The sequence below is a fragment of the Alternaria viburni genome (genome assembly GCF_023758015.1).
Source record: "Alternaria viburni strain BMP 2772 chromosome Unknown scaffold_12, whole genome shotgun sequence".
Lineage (NCBI taxonomy): Eukaryota > Fungi > Ascomycota > Dothideomycetes > Pleosporales > Pleosporaceae > Alternaria > Alternaria viburni.
In genome coordinates this window covers 316,725-331,200 of record NW_026055781.1, presented here as the reverse complement: position 1 = coordinate 331,200, position 14,476 = coordinate 316,725, and the positions used below count along the sequence as shown (strand labels likewise).

General features: G+C 52.6%; 6 protein-coding genes across 6 annotated transcripts; 3 read left to right on the top strand and 3 right to left on the bottom strand.

The window, feature by feature from the left end:
* Positions 1 to 1,290: 1,290 nt before the first annotated feature.
* J4E79_006138 (uncharacterized protein) lies at positions 1,291 to 2,898 on the bottom strand (the record flags this gene model as incomplete). Its single annotated transcript, XM_049355010.1, has 3 exons — positions 1,291 to 2,250; positions 2,298 to 2,659; positions 2,709 to 2,898. 3 exons carry the CDS (start codon positions 2,896 to 2,898, stop codon positions 1,291 to 1,293), a joined length of 1,512 nt encoding a protein of 503 aa, XP_049210406.1.
* Positions 2,899 to 3,768: 870 nt separating this feature from the next.
* Positions 3,769 to 4,674, top strand: J4E79_006137 (uncharacterized protein; the record flags this gene model as incomplete). The annotated part of the gene is made up of 1 exon (XM_049355009.1): positions 3,769 to 4,674. One exon carries the CDS (start codon positions 3,769 to 3,771, stop codon positions 4,672 to 4,674), a length of 906 nt encoding a protein of 301 aa, XP_049210405.1.
* Positions 4,675 to 4,755: 81 nt separating this feature from the next.
* Positions 4,756 to 8,579, bottom strand: J4E79_006136 (uncharacterized protein; the record flags this gene model as incomplete). The annotated part of the gene is made up of 3 exons (XM_049355008.1): positions 4,756 to 7,058; positions 7,106 to 7,478; positions 7,524 to 8,579. 3 exons carry the CDS (start codon positions 8,577 to 8,579, stop codon positions 4,756 to 4,758), a joined length of 3,732 nt encoding a protein of 1,243 aa, XP_049210404.1.
* Positions 8,580 to 9,321: 742 nt separating this feature from the next.
* J4E79_006135 (uncharacterized protein) lies at positions 9,322 to 10,857 on the bottom strand (the record flags this gene model as incomplete). Its single annotated transcript, XM_049355007.1, has 1 exon — positions 9,322 to 10,857. One exon carries the CDS (start codon positions 10,855 to 10,857, stop codon positions 9,322 to 9,324), a length of 1,536 nt encoding a protein of 511 aa, XP_049210403.1.
* Positions 10,858 to 11,155: 298 nt separating this feature from the next.
* J4E79_006134 (uncharacterized protein) lies at positions 11,156 to 12,734 on the top strand (the record flags this gene model as incomplete). Its single annotated transcript, XM_049355006.1, has 3 exons — positions 11,156 to 11,722; positions 11,772 to 12,489; positions 12,541 to 12,734. The coding sequence occupies 3 exons, from the start codon at positions 11,156 to 11,158 to the stop codon at positions 12,732 to 12,734; spliced, it is 1,479 nt and encodes a 492-aa protein (XP_049210402.1).
* Positions 12,735 to 13,043: 309 nt separating this feature from the next.
* J4E79_006133 (uncharacterized protein) lies at positions 13,044 to 14,353 on the top strand (the record flags this gene model as incomplete). The annotated part of the gene is made up of 5 exons (XM_049355005.1): positions 13,044 to 13,288; positions 13,342 to 13,491; positions 13,543 to 13,633; positions 13,680 to 13,769; positions 13,817 to 14,353. 5 exons carry the CDS (start codon positions 13,044 to 13,046, stop codon positions 14,351 to 14,353), a joined length of 1,113 nt encoding a protein of 370 aa, XP_049210401.1.
* Between the last annotated feature and the right edge of the window lie 123 nt (positions 14,354 to 14,476).

Genomic DNA, 14,476 nt, shown 5'->3' with positions numbered 1-14,476 from the left:
GCCCCGATGACCCGAAAGGCTTGATGTTACTCTTCAGCTGCTCCACGATGCTGCATGTTGGCGACGCGAGTGCGCCATCAGCAACAGGCGTCCATCATCCACGCGCAACAACCGTGTCTCGGCTTTGACAGTTCCTTGACAGCTGCTTAGAAATTAACTTCCGCGGATTCGATGTCGTAAAGAGCGTGTGGACACGCAGCCATGATCGGGCAACAGTGGGGCCATCGCTGCATGAAACGATGGCAAAAAGCTTTGGCCCAGACCCGACATGCCGACCTGTGGATTAGTCGCGCCCGTCACCTGTTTGCACAGACAAAGTTTCCCTTCAGCTGGGCGCACTGCGGCCGTAACTACGGTATTGGTTGAGAAGCGGCATTCGGGCATGTGTAAAGGTTGGCCCGTTGTTGTTGACTACCCATCTCGTCGGATGCCCACCTACCGGATCGACAACTAAGCGACTTCCAGATTGGCAGCATGCATCCGCCATATAGCAATATGATGTGTGTAACCCACAACGCATCTAGATGAGACCTATCTTGCGACTGTCAGAGTGCATGCAGCGCACGATGTCTGACTGCACTGAGCATGCATATCGGATTACGTGCACTTCGGGCTACGCACGTGTGCGTCCATTGGCCAGACATCTCCGACGTAGTCATGAAGCCCGAAGTGTCGCGTCCGATGTGGAAACCTCCTCTTGCTGGAAACGGCCCGTAAGCAACGTCGGGAGTTATTAAGGTCCGAACATGTGTAAGCACACAAATATGTAAGCTGTATCATGGCTATCGATCACGTCGCGTATCAATCTTGGGACAGACTAGGGAGGAACATCGCTTTACATCGAGCAAAGCGCCAGCAATATCGCAACAGTTCTTCGTTGCAAGCGTCATGCCTCGCGCATACAATCGAAGTCTCACTGCCACACCCTGGGGAAGGTTATTCTTGTGCCTCACTCGACAGCAAGGCGTCGCACGCCGCAATCAGCACTAACCACGAACACGAGGGTCGATACTGTTGAAGAGGGGTTGTACAATCAACAGTCACGATGGTCACATTGGGAGATACGTAGCCAATTCAAAAGCGAAAAAGCGACCGATGAACGGCAAGATTGTGCCATTGTTATTGAGAGGTGCGGTGCGCCGGATGCTTCAGAACCTTCTGAACGCCGGGCCTCCTCCTCATAGCCATACATACGATGGCGGGGCAGCGAAGGATGACCTATTTACAAGTCTACAACAGTCATAGCTTCAAGTCAGTCGTACGGGGTATCGCAAGGAACTGACAATGTTCCTAGTTATCCACTCCTATGTGGACGTTCTTCTCCAGTCCAACCGCGGAAGTGAGCACTTCCTTCTCCTTCTCGCCCTTGAGGTTTGGCAGCTCTTCCATAGCCTCCTTGAGAATCGACAGAGCCGATTCAATCTCCTGCTCCGTGATAACAAGCGGCGGCGCAAGGCGAATAATGTTTTGGTGTGTGGGTTTCGCCTGTCCATCAGAGTCAGCACCATCAACCTCTTTCACATGCATAATCTTGAGGGCTCTTCCTACCAGTAATCCCTTCTCTTTGCAGAGCATGCAGAGATCCCACGCGCTGTGTCCGTTTGTCTTGCTTTCGTCGATGACAATTGCGTTCAAGAGGCCCTTTCCACGAATGATCTTGATCATGGGGCTGTTGATATTCTTGAGGCCTTCTCGGAACTTGTTGCCTAGTGTCTCAGCGCGCTCAACCATGTTCTCCTCTTCGATGAGCTCAAGAGCCCGGATCGCGACGGCAGAGCCGAGAGGGTTGCCGCCGTACGTCGAACCATGAGTACCAGGTTCAATGGTAAGCATGACTTCTTTGGAGCCGAGAACGCACGAGACAGGGTACATGCCACCTGAGATGGCCTTGCCCAGCAGGACCAAATCAGGCTTGATGCCACTCCACTCATGGCAGAGCATCTTGCCTGTCCGCGCAATACCCGTTTGGATCTCGTCGCAGATGAGCAGGACGTTGTGCTTATCGCAGAGTGCCCTCACTTCCCGCAGGTAGCTGTCATCTGGCACCACGATACCCGCCTCACCCTGAATGGGCTCGACCAGGAAAGCAGCTAGGTTCTTTCCATGCTTCTCGAAGGCTTCCCGCACATCGTCGACATTGTTGTAACGGAGTGGTTTGCCAGTGGCGGGGCATGCGCTTCCAATACCAGGGAGGTAAGGGCCGTAGTTGTCGCGAGATTCGGGGTCAGTGGACATGGTAATGGCGGCAAACTACCAACATGTTAGCTAGTTTGGAAAGACGGGGCAGGCATGCATACTGTCCGTCCGTGGAAGTTCTCCTCTACCGAGAAGACCAGCGCCTCGTTCTGCGGGATACCCTTGACTTTGTATCCCCATTTGCGCGCGACCTTGACGGCCGTCTCAACCGCCTCGGCGCCAGTGTTCATGGGAAGGATCATGTCGAAGCCGAACAGCTTGGTGGCATACTCTGCAAAGCGCGGGAACACATCGTTGTAGAAAGCGCGACTGCTCAGAGTCAACCGCGAGGCTTGCTCAGTGAGGGCCTTGACAAGCTCGGGGTGGCAGTGACCCTGGTTGACGGCGCTGTAGGCGGAGAGGAAGTCGAGGTAGTGCTTGCCCTCGGGGTCCCAGACGCTGCAACCACTTGCTCTTGAAAAGACTAGCCTGGGTTAGTCATGCATTCCCGCCGTAACTCCATGGGTGCATACCAATGGGGAGTGGGTGGTAGTTGTGCGCAGCGAAGTCGGCTTCTGTCTTGATGGCATCTTGCGACGACGCCGAGTGGTACTTGGAGGGATCTGGGGTGCCTGTGGGGTGGAAGGAGCGGGCAGTGGGCTTCAGCGTGGTGCTGTTGCCATTTGCCGCCGCCGTGTCGTTCTGAATTGCGCCAGGAGCCATGATGGTGGACGGTGGTGATGCTAACGTGGGGTAGTGGGGAAGGGGATGGTTGCTGCGCTGGGGCGTGAGTTGAGGATGCAAGAGACGGAGGCAGCGGCGGCGGGCTTCTTATTTTGTTCCTTGGTTGAGGGTTGTGCCGTGGATCGCCTCCAACTGTACTTAGGAGACAGTCTTCGTAAGAGCAACTGGTGTTATCGCCTCAAGATGCCTTTAGAGGAACGCGACCAACGAGCGCCCTCGGCTGACTGCGGGTTATGCATATAGCGCCGCTGCCATTGGCTCGTGACGGCGGGACGGGCATGGCGCGCTGGATTGCTGCGAACACGCCAGCTGGCATGCGAGGGAGTCGTGGGAATGCGCAAACTGCAAGAGGCTGTGTTTGGTGATGAGGTTTGGCGATGATGATAGGCATGGCGCGTGTTGCCGGTAAAAGTTACCTGTTCGTCTTCGTGTCTCGACGCGTTGCGCCATTTTCCCGCCTGTTCGAGCAATCACAGCATGGCAAGCTCCGACACCACCATCACGACATCGGCTGCGATAGCCTCTGTTTCTTTCGTAGTGCAATAGCCTTGACAGTTCGTACGTGTCTGCGCCGACCGCCTAAGGGTTCTGACTTCACTCATGTATGCATCGCGCACTCGTCGCAGGTGCTGGGTGCAGCAGTGGGGACTGACTGCCCAAGGTGAGACTGGCGTCATAGCTAAAGCCTAGATTGCTGTACGGCAACGATAGCCAACACGAAAGTCAGCCTTGCGAATACAAAGATTGCGCCGTATGTCTTCACATATGGTCAGTCGCACACTAGCCCTGTTTGCTACATTCCAACCATTACGAAATTTGAGTCCATCCAGCTTCGCACGATACACCACCATGTCTACCAAACCACCACTCAACAAGTCTTCCCCAATTTACTGGATCCTCGACTGGGATGGCACCATCACCAAGAAAGATACACTAGATGCCCTCGTCAACATATCCGCCGCCACAAAACCAAACTTCCCTACCCATGACCACTGGAACAGTGTATCGAAGGCATACATGGACGACTACACGGCTACCCTGGCCCAACTCGCTCCTAATGGTACACTACCCAGCACAGTCTCGGCAGAGAAACAACTCCTCGCCCAAATGAGAGCTGTGGAACAACGCAGTCTTGATCGCGTATCTTCTTCCGGTATTTTCGCTGGCTTGACAAGAGATGCGATCGACGCCGGCGCAAAACAAGCTGTACATTCACGTGCTGTAGAACTGCGAAGTGGGTTCGAGAGTTTCTTCAGACATGTTCAGCACGACCGCAAGGAGGATGGGTTCATGCTTCTCAGTGTCAACTGGTCTCGCACGTTTATCCAGTCTTGCCTGGGTACAGCAGATATCGCTGATGTGCCTACCTCTTCCGTCATGGCGAATGAACTGGATAACATTGAGGCTGGAGAGCCATCCACCGGTAGAATCATCTCGACTATCCATGATGGCGCAGGTATCATCATGTCGAGCGGCGATAAGCTGGAGAAGATGAAGCACATCCAATTCAAAGGCCAAACCGTGTACGTGGGCGATAGCTGGACAGACATCGAATGCTTGCTCGCAGCTGACTTGGGGATCTGTATCCGAGACGAACCCATGGGAAGTTCGCAGAGAAAACTTGCAGAATCGTTGACAAGATTGGATGTATCATGCCCGCATTTAACCGACTGCACAGAGGTTGACGAGTGGGGAGTTGTATGGGCGAGGGACTTTGCGGAGATTCAAGATTGGATTGCCAGCAAGTCATCGTAGACTTGCAATTTAAACGAACACTACCAGTGTAATACATCCCATGTTTCAACTCCAGACGCGCACGCTATGTGATAACTTCGCTCAAGCCTCCGTCTCAACACCCGCTCCATCCCTCTCATGATGATGGAACATGTTTCCAACCTTCTTCTTTCCACGATCGCCGACATGCTTCATCCATGCCAAAGTCCTCGGGCCCTTCCATTGCATCATGCCCCTATTTTTCCGATGTAGAGCGTGTGCACTATCCCTGTAGTCCTTTATTTTACTGATAGGACCGCTGGTGCCATCTGTACTCAGCTTTGAGTCGATCCTTTTACCGCCATCCTGAAGGAAGTCTGGGACAAATTTCTTCTTATCGGGATCGTCGCCGTCGTCCTCAGAATCCGAGCTGTCGGAGGATGAGCTGTCGTTGTCAGTCTCTTTGTTGTCGTTGATACCGGGCTTGTCGGAGCCTGACGAATCGTCCCAGTCGGTCCACTCATGGTCGTTGGTAACTTCGAGAACTTCCATAACGTTGGAGATGTGCTTGTCGCCCTTTGCAAGTTTTTCGTGGTATCCTGATAGGCCGGACCAGAACGTCAATGTTACTTCGATCTCGCCAACCTTCTCACCATATGTTTCGAGCACATTGTTTTCTGCGCGCTTCAAGTCGCCACTCCAGATAGGTATGCGTACTGTCTGTTCCTCGTTATCAGGAACATCCTTAAGCCAAAGGATACCAAAACCTGGTGTGTGGTCTCGGAATGTGGCATCTTGTCGGAATTCGAATACCAATGGCGCACAGTAGCGCGCCCGCACAGGTAAGCGAATGCTTTTATCCTTCTTCGTAGTCCAGATAGTCGAGCCATCCTCCAAGTGAACTTTGCCATTACGCCCTCGCGAATGTAATTTTGCACGTTCTAGTGGAGTACGAACCTTGAGTCGAAGAGGCTGCAGATGTTCTGGAACGTCAATAGCCTTTATGCGGGGATTGATGTCCACGGTGCCGTAATCCCAACCAAGCATGCTTCGTGGTAGTTCGACTTGCACGCTTCGGAAGACCATGGAGATTCTGACCCGACCATATCCAACTCCTCCAGCAAGTGGGAACATGTGATTGATCTGACTGCGCTTTTGGAATACCCTTTCTAGAGGCAGGTAGACGATTCCAAGCAAGGCGTCGTCTTCGTGTATGCGAGCATCCCGAACGGCAACATGTATTTCAGTGTTGCGAACATCCCGGATGAAGCGCTCGCAACCAGCGTTGAAGAATGGTTTCGAGTTCTTTGGCTTGGTACGTGTTTTGAAGATCTTCTTGTGGTTGAGGATGATGGTGCAATATGAAGAAGGTAAGCCGTCGCCTTCTTCCTCTTCGTCGGTTGCCTCCGCATTTGCAGAGTCTTTCTGCTTGTTTAATGTTTCCAATTCCAAGCCCGTGATTTGGTGGATCTGAATACTGAGTATACCCGACGGGTAGTCTTCAGAAGGCGGGGACGCAATGATGAGCTGGTCTTGCCGAGCTTTGAACTCTTCGGACTTTTGCTGTTCCACTTCATCTCGATGGTCCTCACTTGCCTCTCGAAGTTTGCGCTCTGCTTCCTTGTACATCTTCTTCTTCAGCTGGTCTATATTCTTGACATCGGGGTCCTCATCTTGCATAGCAAGCTGGTCATCAGTTATCCGGGTTTTCGAGAAGTAACCCAGGCTCCAGCTCAGCTTTCCCGGCATCTCATCTCCGCGTTTGAGGGCTCTGAAACCGTCCTCGCGATCGTGCATCTTGCCATTGGTATCGTCGCTCTTCATCAACTCTTTAAGGTCTACCTCGATACGTCCCAGGTCGTCATCAGCAGTTGAACGATCTGAGTCCCACAACTGTAGCCTCAGTTTCTCGTCTACATTCAACTGGTCAAAGGTGACACAGACGAAGCAGTGCTCATCCCAGTGCGGATTCATGTTATCCTGGAGAACACGCGTCGACCACAGCGGCTTTCCGAATTTGGCCCATCCCACGCTCACGTAGGGATCGGCAGAGCCTCCAAAAGGACCGATCTTGGTATCGCCATGTTTGAAGTCAAACGCATACTTGATGCGCACCATGATAACTCCCTGCGTAATGGTATCCTTTTTGAAGTCGTCGCCCATCATCATGTCCTTGAGGTCTAAAGTCAACGATTTGGGCGCGACATACTCAGCCAGTGCCGCATCCATGGACGACTGCACGAAGCTGGAGATCAAAGGTACATCCATGAGGTTCGGGCCTTTCTTTATAAGCGGCACACACGAGAGAGTGACCTTGGGTTGCCCCATGAAGGACATGGTGCAAATTGAGAAGAACGGAGGATCAGGGCACAGCTGCAGACGGAAGCGCATAACACCAACTATGCCCGCGAGGTCGACCCAAACAGCTAAAACACGTAAGCATTTGACCGCTTAATGAGAAGGTCAGACTTACGTATTTTGAAGTTACCTGGCATGTAGAACGCCAACAGTATATGGGCATGTTTGGCGCGCGATTTGATACCCTTTCCCGTGGACGGCCTGTATGCGAATGCAAGTTCAACGTTGACGAAGTCTCCGTCTTCTGCTTGCATGTCGTCTTGTTGTTCGTCGTCTTGGCCGTCGCCATCGTCATCACTTGTTTCGACAGTCCGGTCACCTTTTTCCTCATCCGGAGACTTTAGGTTTCCATCGGAGCCCACTGATCTGGCAGCCCCGCCTGTTGGAAGCCATCGAACGCCGAGGATGCGGAGGGCCTCACTACCTTGGCCAAGATCTTCGACAGCCACCATGCGAACCATACTCGGAAGAGAGGCTTGCATGACATCCTACAAAAGTTAGTGTTTGTACTTAAATTACTGTCAATTACGTACCTCAAGCGTGTCGGAAATGCTGGTGAATAGATCCGGGTTGATCAACGGCCATATTGAAGCCATCAACGAATTGAGCCACTGTGTGCTTTCCGCAGTTTGGGTCTTGGCCAATCTCTGGCCCTTTTGTCGCTCCGCCTGCCAAACCTCGACATCCCAGACATTCTTGATTTTGTTTTCTGACCACTGTCGCATGAAGAGTATAATTGCTGTCGAGACGAGTGCCATGACGCTGAGTTCAGCGGCCTTCCATGCCTGTCTCCCCCAGCCGGTCGCATGGCGTGTCGGCCAGAATAATGTGTTGACCAGCATCAAGCTAACCGCAGCTGCTCCCACGCCAACAGTCACAGCCTGCATGTACACGGTTGTAATCTCGCCTCGTGTCCTGTCAAACGACGGAGGTGGAAACAAAACTTGCATACCCGTATGCGCGTCTTGCGATTCCTGCCCTTCGTTCTCGAGATGTTCGTCGCTCTTGTTGATGGCGTCTTTACCGGTCATTGTACGTGGATCGGATCCTGCAGCGCTCGGGTTCTTTGCGGTGCTCTTCAGCTCGCGATCGGTATAGTCGTGAATCTTGATGGGTAGATGGGTGATGGGATCTGTGACTTCGCGATCTGCACCGTCGGCTTTGAACTTCTTCATATCCTTCCGGGCCTGCTTGGGATCTGACGATGTTAATCCGTCCTCTGTCGTATCCTCGAGTCCATCTGCGTCGCCTTGGTCTTTGGCCAGATTCTGGTCCTTCTGTTCGGGTGTGTTCTTTCCGGCGTGGTCGTCTGCAAGTGGCTCGTCCTGCTCGATGTTCTTGTTCCTGACTGGGTATGGCCCATTGCCGTCGTTGTCCAACTCGACGTCTCTTCCATGTCTGAAGACGTTGACGGCGTCCCCTAGCCGGTCGCGTGTGCTCGGTTCGTTACTGCCATCTGGATGACCGTACTCGTCTTGTCTCCTTTGCTTCTCCTCCCTGTATTTCTGGACAGTGGGTATCGGGTTATGGGCGTTGTGTGGCCGCCGGTAGTTCTTACGCCGGGCCTCTACGTCCTCGACACCGGACATGATGAAGCAGCGCGGACTGGGTTGTGTCGGTAGTGGTAAAGGTGATTCGATGAGCAGCGAGTGGCGGACCCGGCCAATTAGTGGTTGAGGGTAGTGTACAGTCGTGAATTCATTAGTCGTGTGAGATCGTGAGTCGTGGGAAAGCTTGCGAAACCTGTCGCATTGGCAGTGGAAACAGGAAAAGCGCTAAGACAGGGAATGTTCTGCTCTGATCGCAATTGACGTAGGTACAAGCAAGCGACATGGGAAAAGCCCGTCTTGCATGATCCACTTGGCGCGCTGGCCTTGAAGCGCCTGCACTTGCAGCGCCGAGGATCCGGGATGAAGACTGGCCCCGCATGATGCCCGTGCATGCCCAGGTGATGGTCTGCTGGTGGTGCTTTCTGGCGGTGACGTCACAGCTGCCCGCACTTACGCGTTCGTCAGGCCACTGCCACCAGCCACCACCGCCGCAATCGGCAACATTATTTTGCGGGGGTGCCGAGAGCCGGGCGATCCTGGCGGTTTACCGCACGACTCTACCTTAGCCTCCATTCAAGCCTCACTTGCAGCTTCTAGCATGCTTCAAATGTGTACAGGTTCCTATTTCCAAGGCTTCTAGACGTCCAAGCTTACGCTTAGTCCCTAGCCATCGCACTTCAAGTCGTCAGTGTAACCACGGCAGACCAAGGAGACACAAGTGACATGCTCGCACCAAGGGTATCATTTTAACTTCTACTATACTACTGTGACCACGTCTCGATCAATTGCTCCATATCCGCACTTGCTTGTCGGCGCCACCACTTCCTACCCTTTCACCATCCGGACTCCAATCCAGCGCAAATACCTGGTCCTTGTGCCCTGGTAGGTCCTCCTTTAGTTTACCAGTCCTCATGTCCCACACCTTCAGAGTCGTGTCTTTGCTGCAACTCGCCAACAATCGGCTGTCGGCGGAGAAGCAGGTCATGTATACCGGCCCAACGTGCGCTCTCAATGTGTTGAGGAACTTTCCATCCCGTGCCGACCATAGTTTGACGTGGTTGTCCCATGCTGCAGACGCCAGGAGGGCACCGTCTGGGGAGAAAGTGACTTGGTTGATCTGCTTTTGATGGCCTGTCATTCTGGTGACTGGCTTCGTACTGGTCAAAGGCGTCCATAGAATGATGGTGCAATCTTCCGAAGCAGTCGCTAAGCGTTCTACTACTTCGCCGTTGATGGTAGCGGCCTTCTCAAAGCGCGCTTTGGCTTTTGCGAGCTTCTCCTCCGGGCTAGACGGTACCTTCCGCGTATGGTCGTGATAAGAGGTGCGCAGGACAAAGTCGGTAGAAAGAGCGAGATGGTTGACCCAATGCGCATGGCCAGATAGCGTGTTCACGAGTGTACCTGTCGCCGCGTCCCAGACCTTTATGGACTTGTCATGAGAGGCGGTATATATCCGTCCAGTACCACCCCACTTCACGCACGTCACATTGCTCTTGTGACCGGACAAGGCGTAGTCGATTCTGCCGCCAACCGCATCCCAGACTCTTACTGTACCGTCCTTTGATGACGACGCAACTCGCGGCCGACCAGGCTCTTGCAGATGGTAGGGCTCCCAAGAGAGTGACGTGATGAAACTGGTGTGACCTTTGAGAGCACTCCCAATCTGTTTCCCAGTGCTCGGGTCCCATATCCGCACTTCGTTGTCGTAGCCACCGGAAGCAAGTAGAGAGCCATCAGGTGAGTAGCTGACTGCAAGGACCCATCTTGAGTGCCCCTTCATAGTATGCACTGGTGTTCCTGTGTCGCAGTCCCATATCCTCACTGTCTTGTCTCCGCTACCACTTGCCATCCTGCTGGAGCTGACTGGCGAAAAGTTTACTGACAGAATGTTGTCTCCGTGACCCGAAACCGCGGCTGAGCAACGCGAGACTGCTTTGACGCGGAAGACTGCCTGCGGCGCATACTGGAGCACGATCTCGTTTTCTGCCGACGCTTTGCCAGGCTTGACCAAGGCATTGTATAGATCGTCCTTGTCGGCAAGCGCTTCGGTTGCGCCGTCTGGGAAGAAGCGGTACGGTATCTGATCGTCGGCTTGGTCTTTGAGGTTGTTGAGTAAGAGTTCGAGGTTCTTGGTGGATGCTTGCGATAACGGTACGGTGAGTACTGGGATACTCCCACTTTCGCCAGTGGCTTGGTCGACGAAGCGCACCCGTACAGTGCCATCAGGTATAGTAGTGTCGATGTCTTGTTGCTCGCGCGCAAATTCGGCTTGCGCGCGCTTCTGGCGCTTTGAAGGCGGCGGATACTGGGTCGCCATAGTTCAGGTATCCTGCAGTACGATTTTCGAGTTAGTTACCAGCGTGGCAGAGCTGTTTCTTACTTTCAAAGGCCCCGCTGCTACCGTAAGAAGGGAAAATAATTTCTGGGCGTTATCGATAACAGACGCGCTAGCAGCCTGGAAATAGTGGGGCGGTGCGCTAAGCTGTTCCTTCGACGCGTCCACGGGTCTTCTTCCTTCCATCTCATCATTCGCTCACGAGCCTCCAACCCGCTCCAGAGCTGGAGTTGGTGACGTCTCCAATTGCTCAACGGCTAATCTCGCAGCGCTAACCATCATGTTCCAACGATCCAGGCCTTCAACCTCGCAGAGCAACTCCGGGTCTACATCGTATGGGTACTACGGATACGGTGACTACAATACGACTACTACGTCCCGACCAGGCACTCGCAGGAACACAGGCAGACCCTCAACTGCGCGACCGAGGACTGGGGCCTCTACTATCGCTAGGGTCGAGGCTCAGAACGTTGTCTGTGCCATTGCCGAGTCTCGTGGTATCTCACCCACTGTTGGCTTGGCTTTTGTGAATCTCGACACTGCAGAAGCAGTACTCTGTCAAATCTGCGATAGTCAAACCTTCGTTCGAACAGTTCACAAACTAAAGGTCTACGGTCCATCCGAGATTCTGATCGTGTCTACTGCGGCGAGCCCTAGATCAAAGCTCTTCTCGATCGTGGAAGAAAACCTCGAAGACATTGGAAGTAAGCTGACCCTGCTTGATCGCCGCTACTGGGCTGAGTCTACCGGATATGAGTACATTCAGTCTTTAGCGTTCAGAGAGGATGTCGAAGCAATCAAGATTTCCGTCACTGGCAACTACTATGCGGTGTGCTGTATCGCAGCAGTGAGTCCTTTGTTTGACATCTGAGTGCTATTCATAACCCAATTTATAGGCACTCAAGTACATTGATCTGGGCTTAGGTATGGTCTTCTCTGCTCACTCCCTTCGCATGAGATACGAGCCATCTGAAGGATCGATGATGATCGATGTGTCTACCATTTACTCGCTTGAACTGGTTCAGAATCTCCGCGATCCGAAGTCAAGAGATTGCCTATTTGGTCTTCTCAACGAGACATTGACGCCCATGGGAGCACGCCTTCTTCGGAGCAACGTCTTACAGCCACTCACGGAGCCAGAGGTACTCAACACACGGTATGCTGCAGTCGACGATATGACCAAAAAGGAAGAGTTGTTCTTCGCAACCCGAGCAGCGCTGAAGGACTTCCTCGATGCCGACCGCATACTGACTGCGCTGATTGTCGCTCCAAGCAAGACCACTCTGCAGACAACGGAGCAATCCATTAATCACCTCATTATGCTCAAGCAATTCGTCAACTCCGTAAGCCCGGTCTTCGAAGCCCTTACTGGAACTGCATCTGTCATGTTGAACAACATCCGCGAGATAAGTGCCCCAGAGAACGTCGCACCTGTCCAGGAACTTATCGACCGTGTCATCAACGAGGACACCACATATGCAAGGCAGCCTTTGGAACTCAGGAACCAGCGCACTTATGCCGTGAAATCTGGTGTGAATGGGCTGCTTGATGTTGCGCGTACGACTTACAAAGAAGCTACTGAAGATGCGTACCAGCATTCAACAGAGCTCAGTCGTGAGATACAATTCATCGTTTTCAGTAAACCTGCTCACTAACTTCTTGAAGAGGAGTGCGATATTCGGCTAGACCTCAAATACGATACGGCACGCCAGTTCTACTTAAAGATCGCAACAACCGAGCTGGAAGGCAAAGCACTACCGCCGATATTCACCAACATCATTCGCCGCAAGAACAACATCGAATGCCAGACTTTAGAATTGATGAAGCGTAATCAGAAGGCATGCGGCTACATGCAGTGATTCGGGCTTTGCTGACCACTGTCAGATCGCTATGTCGCACCAAGAAGTCATTCTCATGAGTACAGTCAAACTCGAAACGACGATGCTCCCGTTTACTAACCATCATCAGGCGATGAAGCGGTCGAGGCTCTCATCGATGAAGTCCGCAGTCATGTGTCTATCTTGTTCAAGATCTGTGAAGCAGTTGCGATGCTAGACATGGTGACTATGCTTCGACTGTCTGTCATGTTGATGAGGCTGACCGGGAGTAGATTGCGGCCTTCGCTCATCTGGTCACAGTGAATAACTACAGTAGGTAGCATCCGTTCCATGGCGCTCAACGTAAGCCAGGCTGACATCTCCTCAGCTCAGCCGCAGCTCACCGATACGCTTGCAATCGAGGCCGGAAGACACCCGATCAAGGAAAAGATCATGAAGAGCAAATTTGTCCCCAACGATGTCTATGCTACACAACAGACGCGGTTCCAGATCATCACTGGTTGCAACATGAGTGGCAAGAGCACTTATATCCGATCCGTGGCTTTGATGACAATCATGGCTCAGATCGGCTGCTAGTACGTTTGATTGGATTACAAACTCTGAATCTCTGTGCACTAACTGCTTGCAGCGTTCCTGCTAACTATGCGTCATTTCCTATTCTGCATCAGCTGTTCGCTAGACTGGGCATGGATGACAACATTGAAACTAATGTTTCTACCTTTGCCGCCGAAATGAAAGAGATTGCATTCATCCTACGCAATGTTGATCGACGTAGCTTGTAGGAGACCGATCCATAAGTGGGTACCATATCATTGCTGACAGAAAGTAGAGTCCTAATCGATGAGCTAGGTCGAGGCACCAGTACTAGAGATGGTCTAGCCATTGCGTTAGCTATCGCGGAAGCCCTCGTTTCGAGTCGCGTATGTGAATATACCCCATTGCTGCCGCCTTCTAACGTATCACAAGGCTCTTGTTTGGTTCGCAACCCACTTCAAAGATCTTGCGACTATCATGAGTGACCGCGCTGGAGTTCAGAACCTACACCTGGCAGTTGAGGTGAGGGCGTTTCCATTCTTCCCACATTAAACCACTCACATTCTTAGATGGAAGACGCGCACAGCATGACGATGCTCTACAAGACCGCCCAGGGAGTCGTCCAAGAGATCCACTATGGCCTAACGCTTGCGCGTGTGGTTCCTTTCCCACCCGGGGTTGTGGAGCATGCTACCTTGGTTGCACAACAGGTCGAGCGTCATATGCTGCGAAAGAAGAAAGCATCCGAAACTGTGCTCAAGGAGAAGCGACGCAAGCTCGTCCTCAATCTCAAGGAGCATCTCGTTCAAGCACACACTGGTGTGTTAGAGGGGGAGGTTCTCACTGCATGGCTTAAGGAATTACAAAAGGAGTTTGTGAATCGTATGACTGCCCTGGAAGCTGAATCTGCAAACGCAGGTCATGAGAGTGAGGACGAAGAGATGATAGACAGGAACGAGCTGAGTGAAGAAGAGCGACCTAGCACGTCCGCCAGTCCGTCGGTCATATCAATTGACTCGCATACTAGCTCCACGGATTCTGATTCTACCATTCGAGCAATGTCAGAAGCATCTACTTTGAGAGCAGTCTCCAGTAACGAGCGCTAGCAGTAACGATCATATGCTCCTATGGCTGCTAGTAGCATGGGAAAGGGCTGATATACGTGTAGGCAAGAGATTGCCGTACAAAGGCCTTCAAAGCCCAGTATGATCAGAATCAGACCTCGATAG